The 24,234-nt window shown below is 42.7% G+C and overlaps 1 protein-coding gene across 5 annotated transcripts in view; it reads right to left on the bottom strand.

Annotated features, from left to right (window-relative positions):
* Positions 1 to 24,234, bottom strand: part of LOC121271993 (casein kinase I-like) — a 212,200-nt gene that overhangs the window by 60,701 nt on the left and 127,265 nt on the right. For all 5 annotated transcript variants that reach the window (XM_041178281.1, XM_041178280.1, XM_041178283.1 and 2 more), the window contains 3 exons: positions 12,752 to 12,986; positions 10,682 to 10,767; positions 3,232 to 3,316 (listed from right to left, as the gene is read on the bottom strand). In XM_041178281.1, coding sequence (XP_041034215.1) covers positions 3,232 to 3,316; positions 10,682 to 10,767; positions 12,752 to 12,986 — 406 coding nt within the window. The remainder of the gene's footprint in view (positions 1 to 3,231; positions 3,317 to 10,681; positions 10,768 to 12,751; positions 12,987 to 24,234) is intronic.

The following is a 24,234-nucleotide window of genomic DNA, read 5'->3' as shown; positions in this document are numbered from 1 at the left end:
GGAGGCAGCGAGAACTCTGGAGACCAACCATCGCAGAAGCGGAAGAACTTACGCCAGCAACGTAGAGATGCAAGAGAGAGAGAATGGAACGCCTGGCCAGCGTTAGCTCTCCTTTTCGGGTATTAGCTTTTATATTCTGTGACCACTCAGGGAGTGTCAGAGAAACCTAGTGGGTGTGTGGTGTTTAGATCCTAGTTTTGGGTATAAAACTGTATAACTTGCTGTAAACTGCATGTCTATAATTAACCAGACGTATAAGCTATATGTAAATGATATAACGACGTGAATAAAGCGAATTTAGAGTTAAGAGGGAATTGACTCTTCTCCTCTCTGTACTAAGCCAACAACCATTACCAGTGACCTCTGGCAACACAAGCTACTCAGTTCAAGAGCAATTCAGGATGGGCAACAAATGCTGGTCTTGCTGGCGATGCCCACATCCCATGAAAGAATTTTAAAAACCCTGCAGTCTAAGAAAAAGGGGGAGCACTGGTTATGATCGGAAATTGAACTCAAAAGAAGCCAGAAGGTTATAAAGTGCCTATTCGCAAGGTGAGCTGCTGTTGCTCCAGTTTGCTCGAGCTGGGTGGGGTAGGAGATGGTGAAGAAAGGGGAGAAATGAGGTTAGTTATTGGCTTATTTGAACAGAAATGCTCAAATACTTTTATCATGAACAGAATGTACTCTATTCAGTGGAGGCTCAAGACCATGATATCTGGTCAGCCAAACAAATCGATCTTTACACAAAAGGAGCAGACAGCTAACATAGATTACAAAGGGGGCAATGACCTAAAGGATTGGATGGTAATTATGGTATCTTTTTGTTTCTGAGAACTCAATCCAGAAAGATGGATACACACATGGTACAAAGACTGAGGGCACAGTCCTGCCTACAGATCTGAGTTGATTAAAAGTTGGGTCACAAATTACATAATAATTCCTGCAAGGCAACTCAACAACTATCCTAATAGCTCTCCGAGCTTCAAGTCACAGGGATGCTACAAGTAGTGCAAAAGGGACTAATGAATTTGAGGAGGAAAACTGAATTTTCAACTTCTGCAGTGAATATTGTTCCCTATTGTATTCTACACAATCTAATTATTTCAAACCAATTGATGAAAGTGAATAGCAAATCTAACAGCACTAAGTACTTCTCTCATTCAGGCTTTTATTACTTTATGTTTCAGTTTAACAGTTATCTCTTAAATTGGTTTGCCCATGGAGGGACAAAATTAGCCACTTTGAAAAGAACACACTGAAGTGATGAAGGGGTCACAGAAGAAGGGGATTACAGTTCTCTTTGAATGGATCCACTGCACAGAACGAGGATCCGTCTGTTTTACTCAGCTCACAGAGAAATCTTTCTGGGCTGACATTTTCCGAACAGCTGCTGAGCAATAGTTTTCTTCAAATTCTTTGGGGCAGAATGCCACTAATCCTTTGTATTATGGTTTCACAGTTCTCTTAGGCACCAGCCCAATGGCGCAGTGCGGTATAAAACTGAACAAACATTTAACAGCTTATAAGTATGGAGCCAAGGCAAATTGGCAGGGGGCAGGTACGCAAAGAACATGTGAGAAGGTCTATGATAGGGTGAAGATCATGGTACAAGTGATAATGGTACAAGATCAAAGGCTGTGGCAACGTGACTCTAATGTAACAAAAGGTATGTCCAGAGGAGGTATAAACAGAGGTGATGTTGCAAAGGTAGTGACACCTTCAGCAGCTGTGCTTAATAGTACAGCCTATGTAAATATGTACAAAATATGCTTTCACATTTTCATGATGGAACAATTTTTCCAATGGTCCAAACAAATGAACAGACTTATCCCCTTTGGAAGACTCCTACGCTGATTCTCAGTGGAATGATGTAATGGCAATGGCGTGCTCCTGTTATCCAAAAGCAACAAGCTGGCTATCCCCACCAAGTAGAAACAAACACAATCTCCTACAGACACCCTCACGCAAAGCACTTGACACTACTATTGTAAGACAACATAACATCCCCCGTACACTGCGCTCATATCGTTCAGCCGAATACCGGACCAGTCAACACCTGACCGGGTCTAAGTTGTCACAACAGCAAAGAGTTCCCAAGACTGAAAAGACTTTCACCCAAAATCCCCTGCTTTATATCATGAATTCACTGAGGTAGTTACATTACGTTATCACCTCATTAATGAAAAATGAGCAAACAAAGAAAATTGAAGGCCACTTGCAAAATCTAAGTGTAAGCCATTGTTTTCATATAACAGAACAGGTTCAAGAACTTTCAGGAGTAGGCCAATTAGCCCTCGAGCCAGTTTTGCCATTCAATGAGACCATGGCTAATCTGCAACCTAAGTCCACACGAGAAAGGTCTCGCTGTTGTTAGCTGTACAAATGACACAAACTTCTCCAGAAAGAAGTAATGCTAAAGGAACATCTAAAACCAAGCACAGGCTAAACTGACAAAAAAAAAAGAACTCTAGGTAGGGGAAGTGGAGATCTAGTCATACAAAGAATAGCAAGATTTAAACAGTTTTCACATTGCATCGAAGGGACAAATTCCAGAGGGCTCAAGTTATGCCCTGATCAAGATTTCAACTATTCCACTGGATTACTATTAGCAAAACATGCACCAATCCAGAACAGTTAATTTGTAAAAACCCATTGGCAGTGGGTCTTAACAGCAGAATTACTTCTTAAATCTCGCAAATCAATTTTCCTATGCTCTACCCTGAGGCAAAAATAATCTATGATCCTGTACTTGTACATTCTGCAAATTCATTGTTTGGTCTTTCTGGTTGAACCCGATCCAGATCAAGATTGATATAACATTCTGGCACAAAAGGCGCTGGTTTAAAACTAGTGCAATGATCGTCAGCAGCCTAGTAGAGTGTTATTCGCTCCTCAGCAATAAACATAGCTTCATGTCTGAAGAGGTCCATAATTACACAGTGGGATGCCTTACATAGGAAAACTGAATTCGATTAACTGAGTAACAACAGCAACACCTGTCAGCAGAGTTTAATATCAAGGACAGAACGCAACAAGTTTTTGAGGAGGGTGAGGGGTGGTTAACTGAAGAGATATAACCACTCTGCAGACATGCATTCTTCACTATAATACCTTGCAGTTTGTTTCTGAAGTCCTTTCATATCAAGAATCCCAGGAAACAAACCAATTCTTGGCAAACAGCAAACAAAGCTCGCAGGTATCCATCTACAATGTGACTCTTGCAAAACATACCTGGAAAGCTCTCACAGAGAACTTCAATCGGAGTGTTTCGTTTCGTATCCCCAATTTTCTGGTAGCGTTCTTTTAACGTTTCTGCCTGCAAGCAAAAAGTCAATTTAACCATGAGTAACATGCATATAACTGGCTGACAGCAAGGCTGGAAAATTATGTTAGTCAACGTCGGAGAATAAATCAATCCTGTAATTTTAGCAGATTTTAAGGAAAATCCATCAGACCAAAGATTCCACACGTAGGTAGGTACTCATCAGGACAATTACCGTGTGGTAAACCATCAGTAATGTGAACATACATATTGCACATATTGGATTTGAGGGATGGGGGTGGTGGTGAGCGGGGGCAGGAAAAAGGAGTGGTGTTGTGCAGGCAGACATACAACTATGTGCGCACACACTCTTCAGCTCACAACTACATTCTGGTAGATGCAGTTCTGCAGCAAAACTGAACAGAAATGCATTGCTTTTGAAAGCTATGGGACATGAGACACAAAGTGCTGTGCTCATATCCCTCTTAATAGTGAAGGTACATTGGAATAAATTGTGTTTTGGCAAGCAAAGCTTACAACCTTCACATACCCAAGCTGCAACAGCCCTGGCAGCCAGTAAAACATCTGACTCAACTTAAGGTATGAAAATGGCAAAGTGAAATCATGCATAGAATCTATCAATCCACTGAATTCAACAATTTTGACTTGGAAGGTTTGACAAATCTTCCAAGTGCCTCCAACACAGGGACAAGGCAAGGTGAAATCTAGACCATTTTGTCATGAACTATTAAAAATAATGTGGGCCGAGAATCAGCTGGTTTCGCCACATGAAGACCCATGGCAGAAACTCGCGACCCTGAGTTATGCCACCCTCAAATCGAGGGGCAGCTGACTGTGATTAAAAAGAATTATTACAATCCCTATCTTGTGACTGTATTAATCTTCAGGCCAAACTTCAACACTAGAACTTTCTCCAATGCTCTATTACATTAGCCAGGGAACCCTGCCCAACAGCTACACAGCAATACAAAGGTGATCCTGGGACTGAAGTCTATATGAGCAATCTCAACAATCTCATTTAATATCTAAAGGATCTTCTCACCCTGACACCAACGCCCCCCCCCCCCCCAATCTTCAAGTGTCCCAGTGGGATTTCCCATCTCCTGAAGCCAGTGGAGGGACACACGCCAGTGGATGAGTTCAGCCCTCAAATTTCCGACCAGCCTTTCTGATTTGAACACTGTTCAAATGGGTCATCAGCTCAAGCAAACCCCATTTTCTGCCGTCATACTTGGGTAAGACACAGCAGTCTGGCTGGTTCAGTTGACCAAGTTTTACTTTGTTTCAGGCACACACACATATTCGTCATCGCCTCTCATCATCACCCTACCATGACTGTGTAACAGCTATGTTAAAGCTAAATTGGTTATCTCACATTCATTTTCTTCATACCAACATCTGGGCTCAATTCATTACATGTGTGCTGGTTCAGAAATTAATCACGCAGCATTGGATTTGCCATAATTCCTGCAGCTTGTGAAACTATCCGGTACAGACACGATGGGCCAGCAATATTCTATGATTTATACTTCATGGGTCAGCAGATACAGACCAATTGATCTTTACTGCCTTCAACCTCTTGTATTCTCCTATGTCTGGTTTGCACTCCTTTGTGGTGAGCCTCTCCTACTTACCCTGTCATGTGGAGTACAGCTAAAGAAATCTTGCATAAAATGTAAGAAAATGATCATGTGTGCACATGCATCATACATTTGAATGTTCGTTCTTAAATAAAATGTTCATTTGTTTCAGCAGATCTTCACATTGCAACCAAGTATAGAAAATGCCTGCATTGTACTATGACAAAAACAGAATTACCTGGAAAAACTCAGCAGGTCTGGCAGCATCGGCGGAGAAGAACTGTCGAAGGGTCATGAGGACTCGAAACGTCAACTCTTTTCTTCTCCGCCGATGCTGCCAGACCTGCTGAGTTTTTCCAAGTAATTCTGTTTTTGTTTTGGATTTCCAGCATCCGCAGTTTTTTTGTTTTTATGCATTGTACTATGTCCCAGCTTATGGCAGGTGGAACATGGATGCAAAATTAGCATTGTAAATCAGGCAACCATTTTAAATAATAAAACAAAATGTTACATGCCCACGCTCAAACTCTCACCAGCTGGTGTTTATCAGTCATATATAACCCTCACAGTGCGGTGAACAAGCTTCTGTGTATGTGTCTGTCTATAAAATTCACCTTTGATAAACAGAGACTACTATAAGGAACAATGTCTATTTATTTTTCCTTCAGATAGCTGTGGTAAACCAACATCGAAACTGAGAAAGGTGGTTCAATGTCCAAGTGTTTCTATTAAATGCTGAAAGAGTTTTGAAATTTTGTTTTGGATATTTAAGCTTTAGGTTAGAAATGAGCAGGAATGAAGATAGACAGTGTAATGGCAAAGATTAAGGCAAAGTTCAAGTGAGAAGAGCTCTCCTAACATCCAGATCTGACCAGCTGACTCTGAACACATCCTTTCTTAATAAAAAAATGAAAGTATTTTTGGAACTGAGGCATCAGACGTTATCTTAAATAGTCACACCCTTCTCCTTTAAAAATTAACCGAGACTAAATTATTAACATCCCTTTGATTTATTCCATCCAATTCTTCATGGTACTTGTGATAAACTGTGAGCAGTAACAAGTTAGTGAGGGTGGTTTAGGGAGCTGGGTTATCGCTAGTGCAGGTACATAAACCCAGGGATGATTCAACCCATTAGCTCCACACTCCGTGTCTGCCTCCTGCTCAGAAGTCCTTCTGCTGCTTCTCACAGCACAATTGCCATCATGCCTAATGATCAACCAGTCATCATCACCTTGAGGAAAGAGGGAAAGGGTTGAGAAAATAAGCAGCATCCGAGGTTGGGATGGCTCCAAGCTAAAACATCAGGCGATGGAAATTTGGTACTGAGTCAAGCCTCTGCATCAGTGCTCAGTAATCCAATTAGTCAGTCACACAGTTCCACGGTGCGCTAGCGCAGTGCTGATAATTGACCAACCCAACTCATCAATGGGACCTGAAGAGAAACAACTGTTACCTGAGGCTAGGACTCTTCATACTTTGCACCAAATAACAGGAAACAAAAGTTATTGCTCTAATAACTGGAGGTACTGACTGTACGTACAACAGGAAGCCAGCTAGTGCAGAGTTAAAGGGCTGGGGATAATTGGGCCAGATGCAGGGATGTAGTTCAGCCCCTGTTGTACAATCAGCCCTTATTTCTTTAGAATACATTATACTGTGAGTTAAGTAGCAAAACATTATGGCTATCTGGAATTCAGTGTTGTTCATTTACACCAAGGAATTTCTCCCTACCACAGGCTGAGAAGCTGGGCCAGGCAAAACTAAGGCATGGCAATGTCACCTCCAATGGGACATCAATGTGATAAGCTTATGTAGGTCATTCACATTATAAATGTGAACTCAGAAACTTAGAAAAAGCTGACAAATATGTGGTTAAAATGTGACAATGTTAAAGTTCTGTACACAAGAAGCTTATTAAGATGCAAGAGATTTATTATATATTCTGGGAAGTTACAGAAAAGTTGGAAGCAGCTTTGTTATTTGCTCACAACTTCCTTCCTCCCTTTGATATTAACATTCCATCCTACAAAAAGGGCAGCTCTACCATCAGACAGATACAACTCCAAACATGTAAGACTACTTTTGACGCTATGAACATGTTATCAATGGTGGTCTTGATCAGCTGCCAGCATCTATTAACACTAATTTCTTGACAGAATTTAAGACTCAAACTGGATGCAAACCTCAGCACCTTTGTCTCCAGAAACATCACTTGCTTTTTCTCATTTCACTGAGACCCTGTGAAGAGCTAATACAGACACATCCTCATTATCTCATTTACACTATTCAAACCACTTACAGCTACGGAGGACAACCCAAGCAAAATAATTCAGACTTTGTACAAAATTACAAGTTGCAATATCTACTTTTCTGGGCAGATATTTTTCTGTAATGAACAAACTTGGCTTACATACTTCACTGGAATTGTAAAGCAAGGATGTTAGATTTAAGATAAAACGCATGAACAAATGGAAATCAAGTTTTACAAATGCCAGTGAAGCTGGACACAGGTGCCATATTATACAACCAAGGCACTTTAGTAAGCAGGGCCACTGCCAGTAAGGCTGGACACAGGTGCAATAGCATATGGTCAGACACCCTAGTAGGTTCTATTACCACCAATATGGTTAGGTGTTTTGTTGCATTGGTATCCAGACAGTTCATTTGTGTGCTCTATCAGCAATAATAATGGAGGTAGTACAATGGAATCCAGATGGACTGATTATGTTTCCTATTGTCAATGCATTTAGCAACTTGTAATATTGTCCATCCTCACTCTAATCAATATTGGAAAAAATAATAAGATTGAGAAAAATCTCCAGGACCTGATGTACACCCTATAAAAAGAAATGTGATGAGAGCAGCCACATTAGATTATGATTCTTCAAAGCTCTCTGCATTCAGGAATTGTGTCTATGGATTGAAAAATTGGAAATGTCACTCCATTATTACAGACCTGTCAGTAACTTGAGCGGAGGTTACTGGAAACTTTCATCAGGGACCAGGTGACTGAGCAACTTGAGCAAGAGTCAGCCTGGAATTGTGATGGCTAGGTCATGTTGGATGAATTTAGTTGAATTTTGAGGAGTTCCCATGCGTAGGGAGTGTGAATGGATGTTATCGATATGAACTCCCAGAGGCATTTAATAAGGTTCTGCACAAGATATTAGTTAAAAGGAAAGTACACAGGATTGGGGGCAACCTTATGACATTGGTTGATAATGAGGAGACAGGGTATGGATAAAAATAATGTTCTCTGATTGGCAGAGATCACAAGTGGTGATCTGTACTGGGGCCCCAACTTTTTATCATTATGCTTCCATGAAGGTGGATAGAGCTATATGTCCTAGTTTGCAGATGAGGCTAAGTTAGGAAGCACAATAAGTTGTGTATATGAGAATAGGAAATTACAAAGAGACATAAAAGCATTAAGCGAATGGGTTAAAATATGCCAGATGGAGTTCAATATGTGGAAGTACAAGGCCAGCTCATTTCAATCAGAGAAAATATCGGAAAACATTAATGGTCAAAAAGCCGTGCTGGTATAAAGCAATTTTGGTACACAAATCACTAAAAGCTAATGCATAGACACAAAAAGCATTTTATCCCAAAAGAATTGGAATACAAAAGTGAGGAAGAGATACTTTGGGTGCACTGAGCCTTGATCAAATCTAATCTGAAGTATTGCATTCAGTTTTGGGCACGTACCTCAGGGAGGATATAATGGTCTCAGAGCGGGTACAATGCAGATAATGACACAGGGTTTAAAAGGTTAAATTATGGAGACAAGTTGTTGAACTTGGTTTACGTTCCTTTGAGTTTAGAAGGTTGAGACAATCTTAAGGTGTTAAAAACAATGCAGGGATACAAAAGCATAGACGGGGCAAAACTATTTCTGGTGGTGAGAAAATTTAGAATAAGGGTGCAAAATCTTAAAATTAGCAATAGGCAAGCTATAAACGAAATTAGAAACTATTCTTGCCACACCACGAGTAGTGGAAATCTGCAAGTTTCTCCTCCAAATAGCTGTTGATCCTAAATCAATTGAAGTGTTTGAGATTGAGGTCAGTAGATTTTTGATGGAGGAGGTTATCAAGGGAGAAGGTGAAAAGGCAGGTAAAAAATGGAGTTGAAGTGCAGATTAGCCATGATAAGAGAATGGTGGAACATAGGAACAGGAGCAAGCCATTCAACCTCTTGAGCATGTTTTGCCATTCAATGAGATCATGTCTAATCGTATCTTAACTCCATCCACCTGCCTTGGCTCCATTTCCTTTCATACCTTTGGCTAGAAAAATCTCAGATTCAAAATTAATTGAGTTAGCGTCCATGGTTTTTATGGCAGGGTATTTCATAATTCTACCACCCTCTGCGTGGAATGGTGCTTCCTAACTTTTCTCCTGAATGGCCTGGCTCTGACTTTAAGGTCAAGTCCCATTGCCCTACACTTCCCACCAGTGGAAAAGGTTTATCTCTACCTATGGCAACATTCTGGTGAATCTGTGTTGCACTCCTTCCACGGTCAATATTATCCTAAGGTGCAGTGTGAGAACTATACTCCAGATGTGGTCAAACCAGAGCATTTTATAGCTGTAGTAAAACATCCTGCCTTCATATTCTTGCCCCTTTAATTATAAAAACTAACATTCCATTAGCTGCTTTGATTTTTTTTATATACCTGACCACTACATTTTACTTGTGTGTAAATGGACCCTAAATTTCTTGGATCTCCATTGCTCCTAGCTTAACACCATTGAGTAATACTCAAATCTGCGCTTTTGTGGTCCAAGATGGATGACTTTCTATTTGCCTATGTTGAAATCCATTTGCCACATCAGGGCCAGGACACTTAAAGGAGGTTTTTAAACTTACGAAGAGCTCCGATAGAGTGAAATGAGAAAGGATATTTTCTCTGGTTGGAGAATTGGTGATGAATATGGTCATCAATTGAATATAATCAACCAGGAGTGGGGAGAGATCAAAATAAGTTTTGTAACACAGAGTTACTGAGTGTGAAATGCTTCACCACAGAGAATGATTGCAGAGAACATTACATCTAAGAGAAAATTAAATATGCATTTGCATCAAAGAATGCAGAATTCTGGGGCGAGTAGAACAGTGGGATTATTTCTGGGTTGCCATAATGGGCCAAATGGTCCTTTTCTGTATCGGCTCTATTTCCTCACAGATGCTGAGCAGGGCTTGTCAGAAACAGTTTGAACTCAACTTAGAGCCAAAACCGTAACCATGCTATCCTGTTATCAGAAGTTAACAACAGCTGAGTCAGGAAGCACTTTGGAATCACATATCTTCAATAATTTCAGCAATTAATAGCAGAATATTTATGATATCCTTCAGAAACCCCATCACATCATTAAGCTGACTGCATAAATGTTTTCGTACAAACATTGTCAAAGAGAATAAACCCCAAGAAAAATGGCAATCATATTGTACTGCAAATTATATTGGACAGGACATGGTTTAAATGCCTCAAAGTACTTTCTCATGCTCATTCCCAGATACGGTCATTATCTATAGAATTGTGGGAAGCCTGGGGGTGATTTTGACCAGCTGCACTTTGTTATACACACTAAAAAAAGCTAATTTCTGCTGAGATTACCCATCAAGGATATATTAATTATAGACTGCAAGATACTTCTTTGCCGGAAATGGCCTTAAAATAAAACGTCCCTCTTCGATTACCAATTACTACAGTTCATTAATTGCTTAGACATATGCTTATTACTGATTAAGTGGATTGCTAAAAATAGTGTCAGTACAATCCCAAAATCAGGGAAGTGCACATAACTCTCACCTTTAATCCCTGCCAGGGGAGACTGCCTCGTAGAAAATACATAAACATGTGTCCTAAAGCCTCCAAGTCATCTCTGCGGCTTTGCTCTAGGGGGAAAAAAGAAGGCATTTAGCTGATGAGTTGGCACATTCTGACAAGGGAGAATTACTGTGGAAATGTTCACACTCTATTAGGTATCTTAAGCCACTTTACATCAGACTCGTAAATTTTAATACATGGCTTGGAAACAGAGACGGTTTTTATCCTGAGTACATGCAGCATCTAACAGCCTGAAAATAATAGTGTGCAGAGGTCATCAGATTTCTGCATTCAATGAATTACAAGCAGTTTTATCCCACTGTAAGTTAATAAAATGCACTCAATTACAACATTGCTTCTCTTTGGCTAGCTTACAGTTAATTGGCAAATTAGAACAGTAATCTGTGGGAGCACAATAATTTTTGGGGTTCCCCCTCCACCCCCCGAATATATGACATGACAGGATGATCAATAGTTCCAGAGGGATCTGCATTCAGCGCCAGGGTGAGTACAGGCGATTCCTGCCCCATTACATCCCAAGTATCAATAAATGCAGGGCACCCTAGAAAGAATCAATAATCATAGTGGGAACCCCCCCACACGGAACAATTTGAAAACCACTGAATTAGATATCAGTGCTTAGAAGCTCAGTTATCAAGGAACAGGGGAGATTTTTGCTTCAAGAAATTCTCTAACACTCTGGATACTAGATTATCAGCAAGACCAGGGCGGTGACAAGGCAAGCCCTATTTTAAATACATAGGCTTCCAGGATGTTTACCAGTGTCATGGAAGACTGCATTCTGCAAATTCTGGCCTGTTTATAATCAGGCATCAGCCAACATCCCTTAGAATCACTTCAGCACTTCAACAACCTTTTCCCAAGGAGTTTTCCTTCCATTAAAAATTCTCAATCTCCAGGTTACCCCGACTTTTAAAACCATTATTCATATTTCCTGAAAATCCAGGGACCACCACAGAGAAAATGTAAACCCAGGTCGAGTATAAGGTTGAGCGAAATACGGTCTGCCAAAAATTAGCATCCAGGCCAGAACAAAGGAAAGAGGCGACAAAGGTCAGTGTCAGAGGTGGCTGGGTTTATTCAGAAGGTTGTGAGTTCAAGTCCCACGCCAGGGTTTTGAACATATAATCCAGGCTGACAGCCCAATGCTGTACTTACAGAGTGCTGCTCTTTCAGAGGTGCCATCTTTCCAATAAGACATTAAACTGAGGCCCCTTCTATACTCTCGAGTGGACATTAAATATCCCATGGCACTACACTGGGAAAGCCAGGAAATCCAGCACCTTCTCAGCCAGGCAAAGGCACATGGTGTTTTTATTTTTTTCTGGTGGGGTGGGGGGGATGGGGGGCGGGTGCGGGGAAGAGAGAAGGGGTGGGGTTAATGTGAGAAATTAAGAGAGAATCACTCAGGGCACCACTGTCATCTCGGAGCAGCAAATGGCAGCAGCAAACCTACTTCCATCCATGTCAGTGAATAGTGTATAGTGTTTGCTAAATGGGCAAGGGAGGATAAGGGGGAGAAGTTATATAAAAAAAGGTCAACAAATAATGAAAAGTGATTACACTGTTTTCTGAAGCAGAGCTTAGCAACAAAGGTGATTTGCATAAACTACCAACGTTTCATTTCCAGGCTTGTTAGGACATTTTTGTAACTTGATGTAAACAGGTTCAGCATCCCAGCACTGAAAATCCATCATTGTGTCTCTGTAACTTGAATGAATGTAAAATCTAAAACATCTCGAACCAGGCACAAAACTGCATTTCTCATGACAAAGTACCAAAATATCATAATTGAACTAAATAGGTTAGGCTACGTATTAAGTGCTCTTCACCCTTTTTTAAACTATCTATTCAACCTGTATTTTATATCAAGATCCAAAATCTTTTCCTCTATCCCCTCCCCACCCCCACCCCACCGTTTATAAAACGGTGAAGCGCTTTAGCTCTCAAGTGATCAAGATGAATACAAGCTTCCCCGCGTGGTACAGCAGCAAGCCCCACCCAAAAAATGTTCCCGCTAAGGAAACAGACCTTTGCCCAGGTGAGTGTTGATGGACATGTATCTTGCAGTGCCCGTTAAGCTCTTGTGTTCCCTGTACGGGATGTGCTTTTTGGTATCAGGATCAACATACTCCTTGGCTAAACCAAAGTCTATTATATGGATTGTGTGTTCCTTTTTATTGCCTTGCCTTCCAATTAGAAAGTTTTCTGGCTTGACGTCTCTGTAGATTAAGCTCTTTGAGTGGACGTACTCCATTCGGTTCAGCTGTAGAAACAGATTAGACACGTTAAAAAAAGGAAAATTCTTCTGTTATTCCCTTCCTCCTCTGTTCCATACTCAAACAGGAAACCTTCTGGTACGAGGCAACCACTTGACAACTTGTGCCCAAGAGAAATCTTCCCTCTTCCATGCAACCCATTAATCAGGATTTGAGAAAGCTACATTTTGGAACTGAAATGCAGCCGTGTCCAGGGTTCTAACCATATTCAAGTATTGAAATCTTAACTACAATCAATTAGCTTGTACTCTAGTTAAGGTATTACAGAATAACATTAGTACCTAAGAGGTAAAACTGTCATATCTAAGTACCAAAGACTTTGAACCTTAATCAACAATTAGAGGACAATAAAGGGAGCATTTAAACTGCCACACAGTCTAGTTACCACAGACTTAATATTCATCAGAATATGGGCATTTAAACATTGTTCCTTTATTTTGTATACTCCAATTTACAATTCAGCCTAGACCCTCATCAGAGAACAACAGATATGAAAGACCTACTACTTCCCATTATTGAACAAATTGATTCAATCCAATAGTAGAATTTCACAAAATGCAGCCAGGCCCTTCATGCCTGTGCTGGCTCTCTGAAGGAATTGTCCACTTGAATCCTCAAAGTTTTCTTTTTCCAATATTTGTCTGCATCCCTTTTTAAAAGGGATTATAGATTCTGTTTCCGTCGCTGCTATTGGTAGGGAGCATACTGGATTCAATAAATGTTAGTTTGACCAAAAGGTTGAGGGGCTAGACAAAACTCCCCCGCAGCTAAATGAAAATAGCTAACATCCACAAACTCTGTTGCACTCAGCTTTATGCAATAAAGCCACTTACAGATGCAGGTATACTGACTTAGGTGTCAGCCATGGCTCACGGGGTAACTCTCTCACCTCTGAGTCAGGAGGCCGCGGGTTCTAGTCCCAGTAACCTGAGCACAAATCTAGGCTGAGATTGCAGTGCAGGACTGAGGGAGTGCTGCACTGTCAGAGACGCTACCTTTTGGCCGAGATATTTTCTGTCCTCTCGAATTCAAAAGATCCCATGGCTGTATTTCGAAGAACAGTTCTCCCTGGTGTCCTGCCAATATTTATCCCTCAATCAACGGCAATAAAATATTTTATTTTTCTTAGATAATATCACCACCATCAACACCCCCTTGTCCTTTTGTCTATGACATCTTTGGCAATCTCTTCTTTGCCTCCACCTATCACTGGCCCTCTATCCAGCTCTAGCTGTCCCACCCGCCTCTACCAGCTTATATTTCAGCTCATTTCTATATTTCTTAGTTCTGTTGAAGAGTCATACGGACTGGAAACGTTAACTGTGTCCCTTTCCGCAGATGCCGTCAGACCTGCTGAGTTTTTCCAGCTATTTTTATTTTTGTTTCAGATTTCCAGCATCCGCAGTATTTTGCTTTTATCAAAAAAACATTTGGTCATTATCATATTGCTGTTTATAGCTTGTTCGCCATGCTTCATGCATTATAACTGTGACTTTTCTTGATAAATACTACATTGGCTGTAGTTGTGAAAGGTGCAGCACTGGTAATACTTTCTCAGCTTTCAGCACGAGTGAACCCATAATTTTGTGGATTTCCTCCCTCGTGATTGAGGGAGAGATAATGATCCACAGGATGCTTGACTGACCTGTCCAGCCTGGGTTAACACTCATGGAAAGTAAAAGCAGACTCTGAACATATAGGATGCACAGTAGACAATTACAAACCTCAAGAAGTCTAGTTGAATAAGTCAAGTAATCCATCAATGTGTAAGAATTGCATTCCAAAAGATAACAAGCTTCTTATTCCTTCCCACCTCTTGATGAAAGACAGTATTAAGATTATTCCTGGTGTCAGCCTTGGTTTAGTGAGCAGCGCTCTTGCCCCTGAATCAAATGGTTGTGGGTTCAAGCCCCACTCCGGAGATTTGAGTACTAACTTGCACTTCTGTGTTGAATTGAGTGAATGTTGCACTGTCAGAAATGCAATCAGAAAATGAGATGTTAAACCCCATCTTCCCTTTAAGGTGGATGTAAAGATCCCACAGCAAAATTCAAGGAATGGCTGCCATGTTATAGAACTAGCTATACTTAAATAGTGCTTTAATGGTTTCATACTGCTTTGGGAGTGTTTTGAGGTCATAAATTGCAGGATATAAATTTACATCTATCTTTTATTTCTTTTTAAAAAATTCCTTCACAGGGTGTGGATGTCTTTGGCAAGGGCAGTGTTTATTGCTCATCCCTAATTGCCCTCGAGAAGATGGTGGTGAGCTGCCTTCTTGAACCGCTGCAGTCCACGTGGTGTTAGGAAGGCAGTTCAAAGGTTTTGACCCAGTGACAGCGAAGAACGATGATAAAGTTCCAAGTCAGGATGGTGTGTGGCTTGAAGGGGAACTTGCAAGTGATGCATTTGTGTCCTTGTCCTTCTAACTGGTCGAGGTCGTGGGTTTGGAAGGTGCTGTCAAAGGAGCTTTGGTGGTCACAGAATCACACAGTGCAGAAGAGGCCCTTCGGCCCATTGAGTCTGCACCGACATGTGAGAAACATCTGGCCTACCTATCTAATCCCATTTACCAGCACTTGGCCCATAGCCTTGAATGTTATGATGTGCCAAGTGCTCATCCAGGTACTTTTTAAAGGATGTGAGGCAACCCACCTCCACCACCCTCCCAGGCAGTGCATTCCAGACTGTCACCACCCCCTGGGTAAAAAAGTTTTTCCTCACATCCCCCCTAAACCTCCTGTCCCTCATCTTGAACTTATATCAGCTGTTTCCTGATATCACATGCAGTGAATCGAATTGGCTGAAGACTGGCATCTGTGATGCTGGGGACCTCAGAAAGACGACGAGTTGAATCATCCACTCAGCACTTCTGGCTGAAGATGGTCGCAAATGCCTTGTCTGATGTGCTGGGTCCCCGCTTCATTGAGAATAGGGATATTTGTGGAGCCTCTTCCTCCAGTTAGCTTTTAATTGTCCACCACCATTCACAACTGGATGTGGCAGGACTGCTGTGCTTGGACCTGATCCATTGGTTGTGGGATCGCTTAGCTCTGTTCATCGCATGCTGCTTCCGCTGTTTGGCATGCGAGTAGTCCTGGGTTGTAGCTTCACCAGGTTGACACCACATTTTAGGTACACATTATGCCATTCCAGGCATGCCCTCCTGAACTCTTCAGTGAACTAAGGTAAAGATAAAAATCAGCGGGACTACCATGACAGAACAGGGAGATGAAAGGGCAACATGCTCTTATATAGGAAAGTTGCAATGTTGAAGTGCTTATGCCAGTTTAAAAAAAATTCACTCCCTCCGCCTCTGACACACAGTGGCAGCAGTGTGCACCAAATTCAAGATGCACTGCAGCAACTTGCCAAGTCTCCTTCGACAGCACTTTCCAAACCTGTGACCCCCACCACCAAGAAGTACAAGGGCAGCAAGACTCATGGGAACTCCACCACCTACAAGTGGCCCTCTAAATCACACACCATCCTGACTTGGAACTATATCACCATTCCTTCGCTGTCACTGGGTCAAAATCCTACAGGGATTGCAGTGGTTCAGGAAGGCAGCTCACCGCCACCTTCTCAAGGGCGATTAGGAATGGGAAACAGATTCTGACCTTTCCAACAACACTCATCCTATGAAATCACAACCAAAAGAAGCATTTAGACAATGATGGCTTTCAAATCCGATGTGCAGGGTGCTGCCTATTTAATGAAAGCAACGAAGTACATCACAAACTCTGCAGCTGGTCAACACTGTCGGTTCTTTTTGTATCTTCAATTCAGGAATAGCACTCTTCAATGTGTGGAAGAGTCTGGGAACATTGGCGGTGAACCAAAACCAAAGAACACTTTACTGTTGCTGGGTCAAAATCCTCGAACTCCCTTCTTTAACAACACTGTGGGTGTACCTACACCACATGGACTGCAGCTGAAGAAGACATCTTACCATCACTTTCTAAAGAGCAATTAGGGATAGGCAATAAATGCTGGTCTAGCCAGAGATGCCTGCTTCCAATGAATAAATGAAATAAAAATCCCATAATCTGATATAAGATCACATAAACATGAAGGATACTAAAGAGAATGGGAGACAGTAAAGCTGCAACTGAGGCCAGCAGAAATCACATTGTTTATGTCATGTAATACTGCTCTACTGAATGTATGTCACATAGTTGAGTATCAGAGAGTCCCAAGCAATGATTCTGCTGATGCAATGCAGTTAACCGAATTAACAGTTTGACTTCTGGTCCTCGCCTTTCACAGAATTGGGACAGATGGGAAACAATGATAGCATCTGCTAGAAAACCCATACCTCACAGAACCTTGAATCGCTATCACCATCTCTTCCAAATAGCAGTGCAGTGACACACATAAGATCTAGAAAACAAGCTTGCGGAATATAGGACACAGAGGAAGCATAGGTTGAGTCACAGGTGAGGTGAAGCAAGTGATGTCAAATGCGCAAGGACAGGCACCTGCTGGCATGAGTCACAAATGCAGTGCATAATGGAAGATCAGTGGATGTTGTCCATATGACCCTCCAGACGGCATAGGAACACAAGATTAGATAAGACACAGGGAAGCTGGGGTAAAGGGAACATTCCCTAATTGGCAACAGCAATATGTACTGGGGCCTCAGTTTTACACCATATATATTAATAATTTGGCTGAAGGAACAGAGTGTTGCATATTCAAGTTTGCAAATAACTAGAAGTCATACTAAGTATTGAGATGGGAACAGGAAGTTTCAAAAGGACATACAGAGTGGCAAAAACCTATGACAGATTCAGTATAATGTGGGAAGTGCTTCTGGAAAGACAAATCGGAAATTTTTTTGAATGTTGAGACTAGGAGCTGTGGAGAAACAGTTAGGAATCTGCCCGTGATATCTAAATGGTTCTTTCCACGCGTTTTTAGACTCTCAATGTCTATAATAGCCTTGAATGTTCACATGGGTTTCCCTGATCTTCCACCTTAACTTCAGCGGGACCTCAAGTAAAAAGTCTAAATGGCTGAAAACACCCATGTTGGATCCCAGGACAAAATTATGGTTGATGACTGGCAGTACCCCGCTGGTTATTCAGGACTATTACATTTTATTATTTGTCCATAAGATGTGAGCACTGCTGGCAAGGGCAGCATTTGTTGCCCATCCCTAATTGGACTCAAGAATGTGGTGGTGAGCTACAGTCTGTGCAGCGTAGGTACACCCACAGTGCTGTAAGGAAGGGAGTTCCAGGATTTTGACCTAGCAACTCAAAAAACTTTGATATAGTTCCAACTCAGGATGGTATGAGATTTGGAGGAAAACTTGGAAGTGGTGGTGCTCCCATGCATCTGCTGCACTTGGTTTTCTAGGTGGTGGAGGTCACGGGTTTGGAAGGTGCTGTTGAAGTAGCCCTAAGTTGCTGCACTGCATCTTATAGATGATGCACACTGCTACCACTGTGCACCGGTGATGGTGGGAGTGAATGGGGTGCCGATCAGGCCAGCTGCTTTGCCCTGGATGGTGCTGAGCTTTTGATTGCTGTGGCTGGTCCAGTTATGTTTCTGGCCCACGGTGACCCCTGGGATGTTGATGCTGGGAGGTCTGAAAGAGGCTGTCACAGTGTCACAGATGCTGCTGAGTGTTTCAAGCATTTTCTGTTTTTAATTCAAATTTATAGCATCACATTATTTTGCTTTTGTATAATTGATGGGCACAATTAGCTTTCAGGCAGAGCTTTCACAAAACAAATCTCACTCGTGCTCACAGCATTGAGAATTTGCAAGTACATCCGTCCATTCATATGTACTTGAAATGGATACCAAGGAAGGTTTTGCACAAACGCTTAATTAAATGGTTCTGAACTGGAACAAACTAATCATTGTGCTGTCAGAGACATCAGCTCAGATTATCTCACTGTATTTCAATTTGTGAGATTTTCATTACCATCTAAATGTGAAGAAGAAATTCATCTGCTTTCTGCAGAAGATAATGCTTGAAATAAATTAAGGCATTGGGTTCAAACACAAACTGTGAAGAAAGGAAACAGAGCGAACAGATCAATATTAAGTGGCTGCAGATGCAAGTTTATAAGAATCATAATTGAATCTCACACCAAGAATTTTGGTTGTGTATTCCAAAATGGCATTTTATACAATAAGAGTCCATACATTTCAGAAAGATAGTAACTATCTTCTTGGTGAAAACTAGAAATACTCTTGAGTATTTAATACTGAAGTAAATATCAAGTAACTATAGCCTTCTCCCTCCTTCAGGAACAGGGGGCCCCTGAGCCTGTTCTACTATTCAATGAGATCATTGCTGATGTGGAACCAATCCATATTTCTACCCCCTCAGGCCAAACAAGAAAAAAGGCCATGCATTTATATATCATCTTTTACAACCGCCAGAGGTCTCAAAGCACTCTACGGCCAAAGGAATGCTTTTAGTGTAGTCACTGTAGTAATGTAGGAAACATGGCAGCCAATTTGCACACAGGAAACTCCTGTGGTCTGATAATTTGTTTTTGCGATGTTGATTGAGGGATAAATATTGGCAAGGACACTGGGGATAACTCTTCAAACTAGTGCTATGGAATCTTTTACATCCACCAGAGCAGGCAAACAGGACCTTGGTTTAATGTTCCATGCAAAATACAGCAGCTTCAGTGTCCAGCATTCCCTCTGTAACGCAGTGTGCCAGCCTTGATTTTTGTAGTCAAACCTTGGAGAGGGACTTGAACCCAGGACCTACAACTCAGAGGTGAGTGTGTTACCAACTGGACCATGGCTGACATTAAAGTCAAATTACAGCAACATGGCAAGCCAGCTTACTCTACATATTATTTTAGAGGAGTGCTTAACCCAGTAATGTTTTCAACTAATTTAATTTGGGAATCTAAGAATCTTTTTGCAAACACCAACTGACATGTTGTACAACCTGGCAACTACCTAATTTGGTTTGGGGTCCTCTTCAATCTTCCATTTAAGCCTTATTCCCTCAAGCAATAACATTAGCCCAGTAAGAGCAGAAGTAGATTTGGGTGGTAGAAGGGTCTTGATTTCCTAGAGGATCCTGGAGGAGGCTGTTGGCTTGTGTGGCAAATGCTGGCTCGCTGAATTTCTTCAAGTGAGAACTGACCCTTTTCTGGCTGAGGGGACCATTACAAGCAATTGGTGCCTTGCAACTATAATCAGGTTCCTCCCCAAGCCACACGCCATCCTGACATGGATTCACAGTTGCTGGATCAAAATTTAGGAACTCCATTCCTAACAGCATTGTGCTTGTTCCTACAGCACATGTTCTGCAGTGGTTCATGGCGACAGCTCACCAACACCTTCTAAAGGGCAATTAGGGATGGACAATTAATGCTGGCCCAGGCAATGATGCCCGCATCACTTGAACAAAAAAAAAAGGCAAAGCCAAGGTGGCTTCCTGGACTAGTTTCGATCGCCGAAGGGGGTTGCAGAGAAATTTCTCCAGTTTTCTTCTCTCAACTGCTGTGACATATTAATTTAGTTGATCACATCCTCTAGATGGGACATGGAATCTATGTATTGGCAATACAACTCTATCGAACAGACTAACTGGACAAATGGGCCTCTTCCCATACAAAAAAAAAAGACAGGCTTTCATATTCAATGGATGAAACCACAAGGACACTGGCCTTGGAAGTTAACTCCAGGGTGACTTAAAAACTCCTACTGACTTCTAACCTGGCTTTAGCGTCAGTCAGACAGGGCTGACAGTTATGGCTGGGCAATGAACCACTGCTCCATCGAGTGAAAACAAGCTCTCACACCTTCAGATGGTCAAATGGAGGGGTGGAAAGAAAAGTTGTGGGTGGTTAAGGGAGGAACATTGAACAGAAACTCCCTCTTATTCTCCGAATAGTGCCATAGAATTTTTTCACAACTATCTGAAATACTGGCACCTTGGATTATCTGAAGGAATTTTCAACTCAAGAGCAAGTTTTCTCAGATATCATGGGGAAAGATTTATTGATCAATGTGGTCTCCTGGAGGTTTTCGTGACTATCGCAAGAATCAGGAGAAGAATTTTCCAGGTTTTCCTAAATTTGCTTTAGTTTTTTGTGTCTCCCAGAAAACTAGTGTTACAGGGTTGGGGCAAGACTTAATTGTCTGCAACTTGTGGGTCACACAGGCTTGATAACCCGTTCGGCCTTTGATCATTCTTTTTGTATGCTTGAATCTAAGCAGCTCCAAAGATGCAGCACTCCTCTGGTATCATACTGTCCTCGAGTGGGACTTGATCTGTTGAGTCATGTGGCAGCAGGGTAAACATCAGGTCCAAACTGATACATAGAATGGCCTATGTGGGTGAGTAATTTCACCCAGCATCGACCTAGGCACCGGAAACGACAACGGCAATTACAGCCCTGCAAAGTCCTCCTTACTAACATCTGGGGGCTAGTGCCAAAATTGGGAGAGCAGTCTCACAGACTAGTCAAGCAACAATCTGACATAGTCAACCTCACGGAATCATACCTTACAGATAATGTTCCAGACACCACCATCACCATCCCTGGGTATGTCCTGTCCCACCGACAGGACAGACCCAGCAGAGGTGGCAGCACAGTGGTATACAGTCGGGGGGGAGTTGCCCTGGCAGTCCTCAAAATCGACTCCGGACCCCATGAAGTCTCATGGCATCAGGTCAAACATGGGCAAGGAAACCTCCTGCTGATTACTACGTACCGCCCTCCCTCAGCTGATGAATCAGCGCTCCTCCATGTTGAACATCACTTGGAGGAAGCACTGAGGGTGGCAAGGGCACATAATGTACTCTGGTGGGGGACTTCAATGTCCATCACCAAGAGTGGCTCAGTAGCACCACTACTGACCGAGCTGGCTGAATCCTAAATGACACAGTTGCTAGACTGGATCTGCGGCAAGTGGTGAGGGAATCAACAAGAGGGAAAAACATACTTGACCTCATCCTCACCAACCTGCCTGACGCAGATGCATCTGTCCATGACAGTATCGATAGGAGTGGCCACTGCACAGTCGTGGAGGCGAAGACCCGCCTTCAAATTGAGGATACCCTCCATCGTGTTGTGCGGCACTACCACCGTGCTAATTGGGATAGACTGGGCGTCCATGAGGTGCTGTGGGCCAGCAGCAACAGCAGAATTGTACTCGAGCACAATTTGTAACCTCATGGCCCGGCATATCCCCCACTCTACCATTACCATCAAGCCAGGGGATCGACCCTGGTTCAATGAAGAGCGCAGGAGGGCATGTCAGGAGCAGCACCAGGCATACCTAAAAATGAGGTGTCAACCTGGTGAAGCTATAGAACAGGACTACTTGCGTGCCACACAGCATAAGCAGCAATTGATAGACAGGGCTAAGTGATCCCACAACCAACAGATCAAATCTAAGCTCTGCAGTCCTGTCACATCCAGTCGTGAATGGTGATGGACAACTAAACAACTCACTGGGGGAGGAGGCTCCACAAATATCCCCATCCTCAATGATGGGGGAGCCCAGCACAGCAGTCAAAAGATAAGACTGAAGCATTTGTTACAACCTTCATCCAGAAGTGCCGAGTGGATGATCCATTTCCGCCTCCTCCAGAGGTCCCCAGCATCACAGATGCCAGTTTTCAGCAAATTCGAATCACTCCACATGATATCAAGAAATGGCTGAAGGCACTGGATACTGCAAAGGCTATGGGCCCTGACAGTATTCCAGCAATTGCACTGAAGACTTGTGTCGCACCCCTAGCCAAGCTGTTCCAGTACAGCTACAACACTGGCATCTACCCAGCTGTGTGGAAAATTGCCCAGATATGTCCTGTACACAAAAAACAAGACAAATCCAACCTGGCCAATTACCGCCCCTTCAGTCTACTCTCCATCATCAGTAAAGTAATGAAAGAGGTCATCAACAGTGCTATCAAGCGGCACATGCTTAGCAATAACCTGCTCACTGATGGGTTCTGCCAGGGCCACTCAGCTCCTGACCTCATTATAGCCTTGGATCAAACATGGACAAAAGAGCTGAACTCCCAAGGTGAGGTGAGTGACTGCCCTTGACATCAAGGTAGCATTCGACCGAGTGTGGCATCAAGGAGCCCTAGCAAAACTGGAGCCAATGAGAATCAGGGGGAAAACTCTCCGCTGGTTGGAGTCATACCTAGCATAAAGGAAGATGGTTGTGGTTGTTGGAGGTCAGTCATCTCAGCTCCAGGACATCACTGCAGGAGTTCCTCAGGGTAATGTCCCAGGCCCAACCATCTTCAACTGTTTTATCAATAACCTTCCTTCCATCATAAGCTCAGAAGTGGGAATGTTCGCTGATGATTGCGCAATATTCTGCACCATTCACGACTCCGCAGATACTGAAGCAGTCCATGTCTAAATGCAGCAAGACCTGGACAATATCCAAGTGGCAAGTAACATTCGCACCACGCAAGTGTCAGGCAATGAACATCTCCAACAAGAGAGAATCCAACCGTCACCCCTTGATGTTCAATGGCATTACCATCACTGAATCCCCCACTATCAACATCCTGGGGGATTACCATTGACCAGAAACTGAACTGGACTAGCCATATAAATACTGTGGCTACAAGAGCAGGTCAGAGGCTAGGAATTGTGCGACGAGTAGCTCGTCTTCTGTCTCCCCAAAGCCTGTCCACCATCTACAAGGCACAAGTCAGGAGTGTGATGGAATACTCACCACTTGCCTGGATGAGTGCAGCTCCCATAACAATGAAGAAGCTGGACACCGTCCAGGACAAAGCAGCCCGCTTGATTGGCACCCCATCCACAGACATTCACTCCTTCCACCACCAACGCACAGTAGCAGCAGTGTGTACCATCTACAAGATGCACTGCAGGAATTCACCAAGGCTCCTTAGACAGCACCTTCCAAACCCACGGCTGCTACCACCTAGAAGGACAAGGGCAGCAGATAGATGGGACCACCACCACCTGGAAGTTCCCCTCCAAGTCACTCACCATCCTGACTTGGAAATATATCACTGTTCCTTCACTGTGGCTGGGTCAAAATCCTGGAACTCCCCCCCTAACAGCACCGTGGGTGTACCTACACCACATGGGCTGCAATGGTTCAAGAAGGCAGCTCACCACCACCTTCTCAAGGGCAACAACGGATGGGCAATAAGTGCCCAGCCAGCGAAGCCCACATCCCATGAATGAATAAAAAGAAAATTTTGGTTCTTACCTATTAGTGGCTAAAAAAGTGGCTGACATT

This window comes from Carcharodon carcharias, chromosome 32 (assembly GCF_017639515.1).
Source record: "Carcharodon carcharias isolate sCarCar2 chromosome 32, sCarCar2.pri, whole genome shotgun sequence".
In the NCBI taxonomy this organism is placed as follows: Eukaryota; Metazoa; Chordata; class Chondrichthyes; order Lamniformes; family Lamnidae; genus Carcharodon; species Carcharodon carcharias.
The sequence above is the reverse complement of the archived record's forward strand: the minus strand, read 5'-3'. Positions and strand labels throughout refer to the sequence as shown.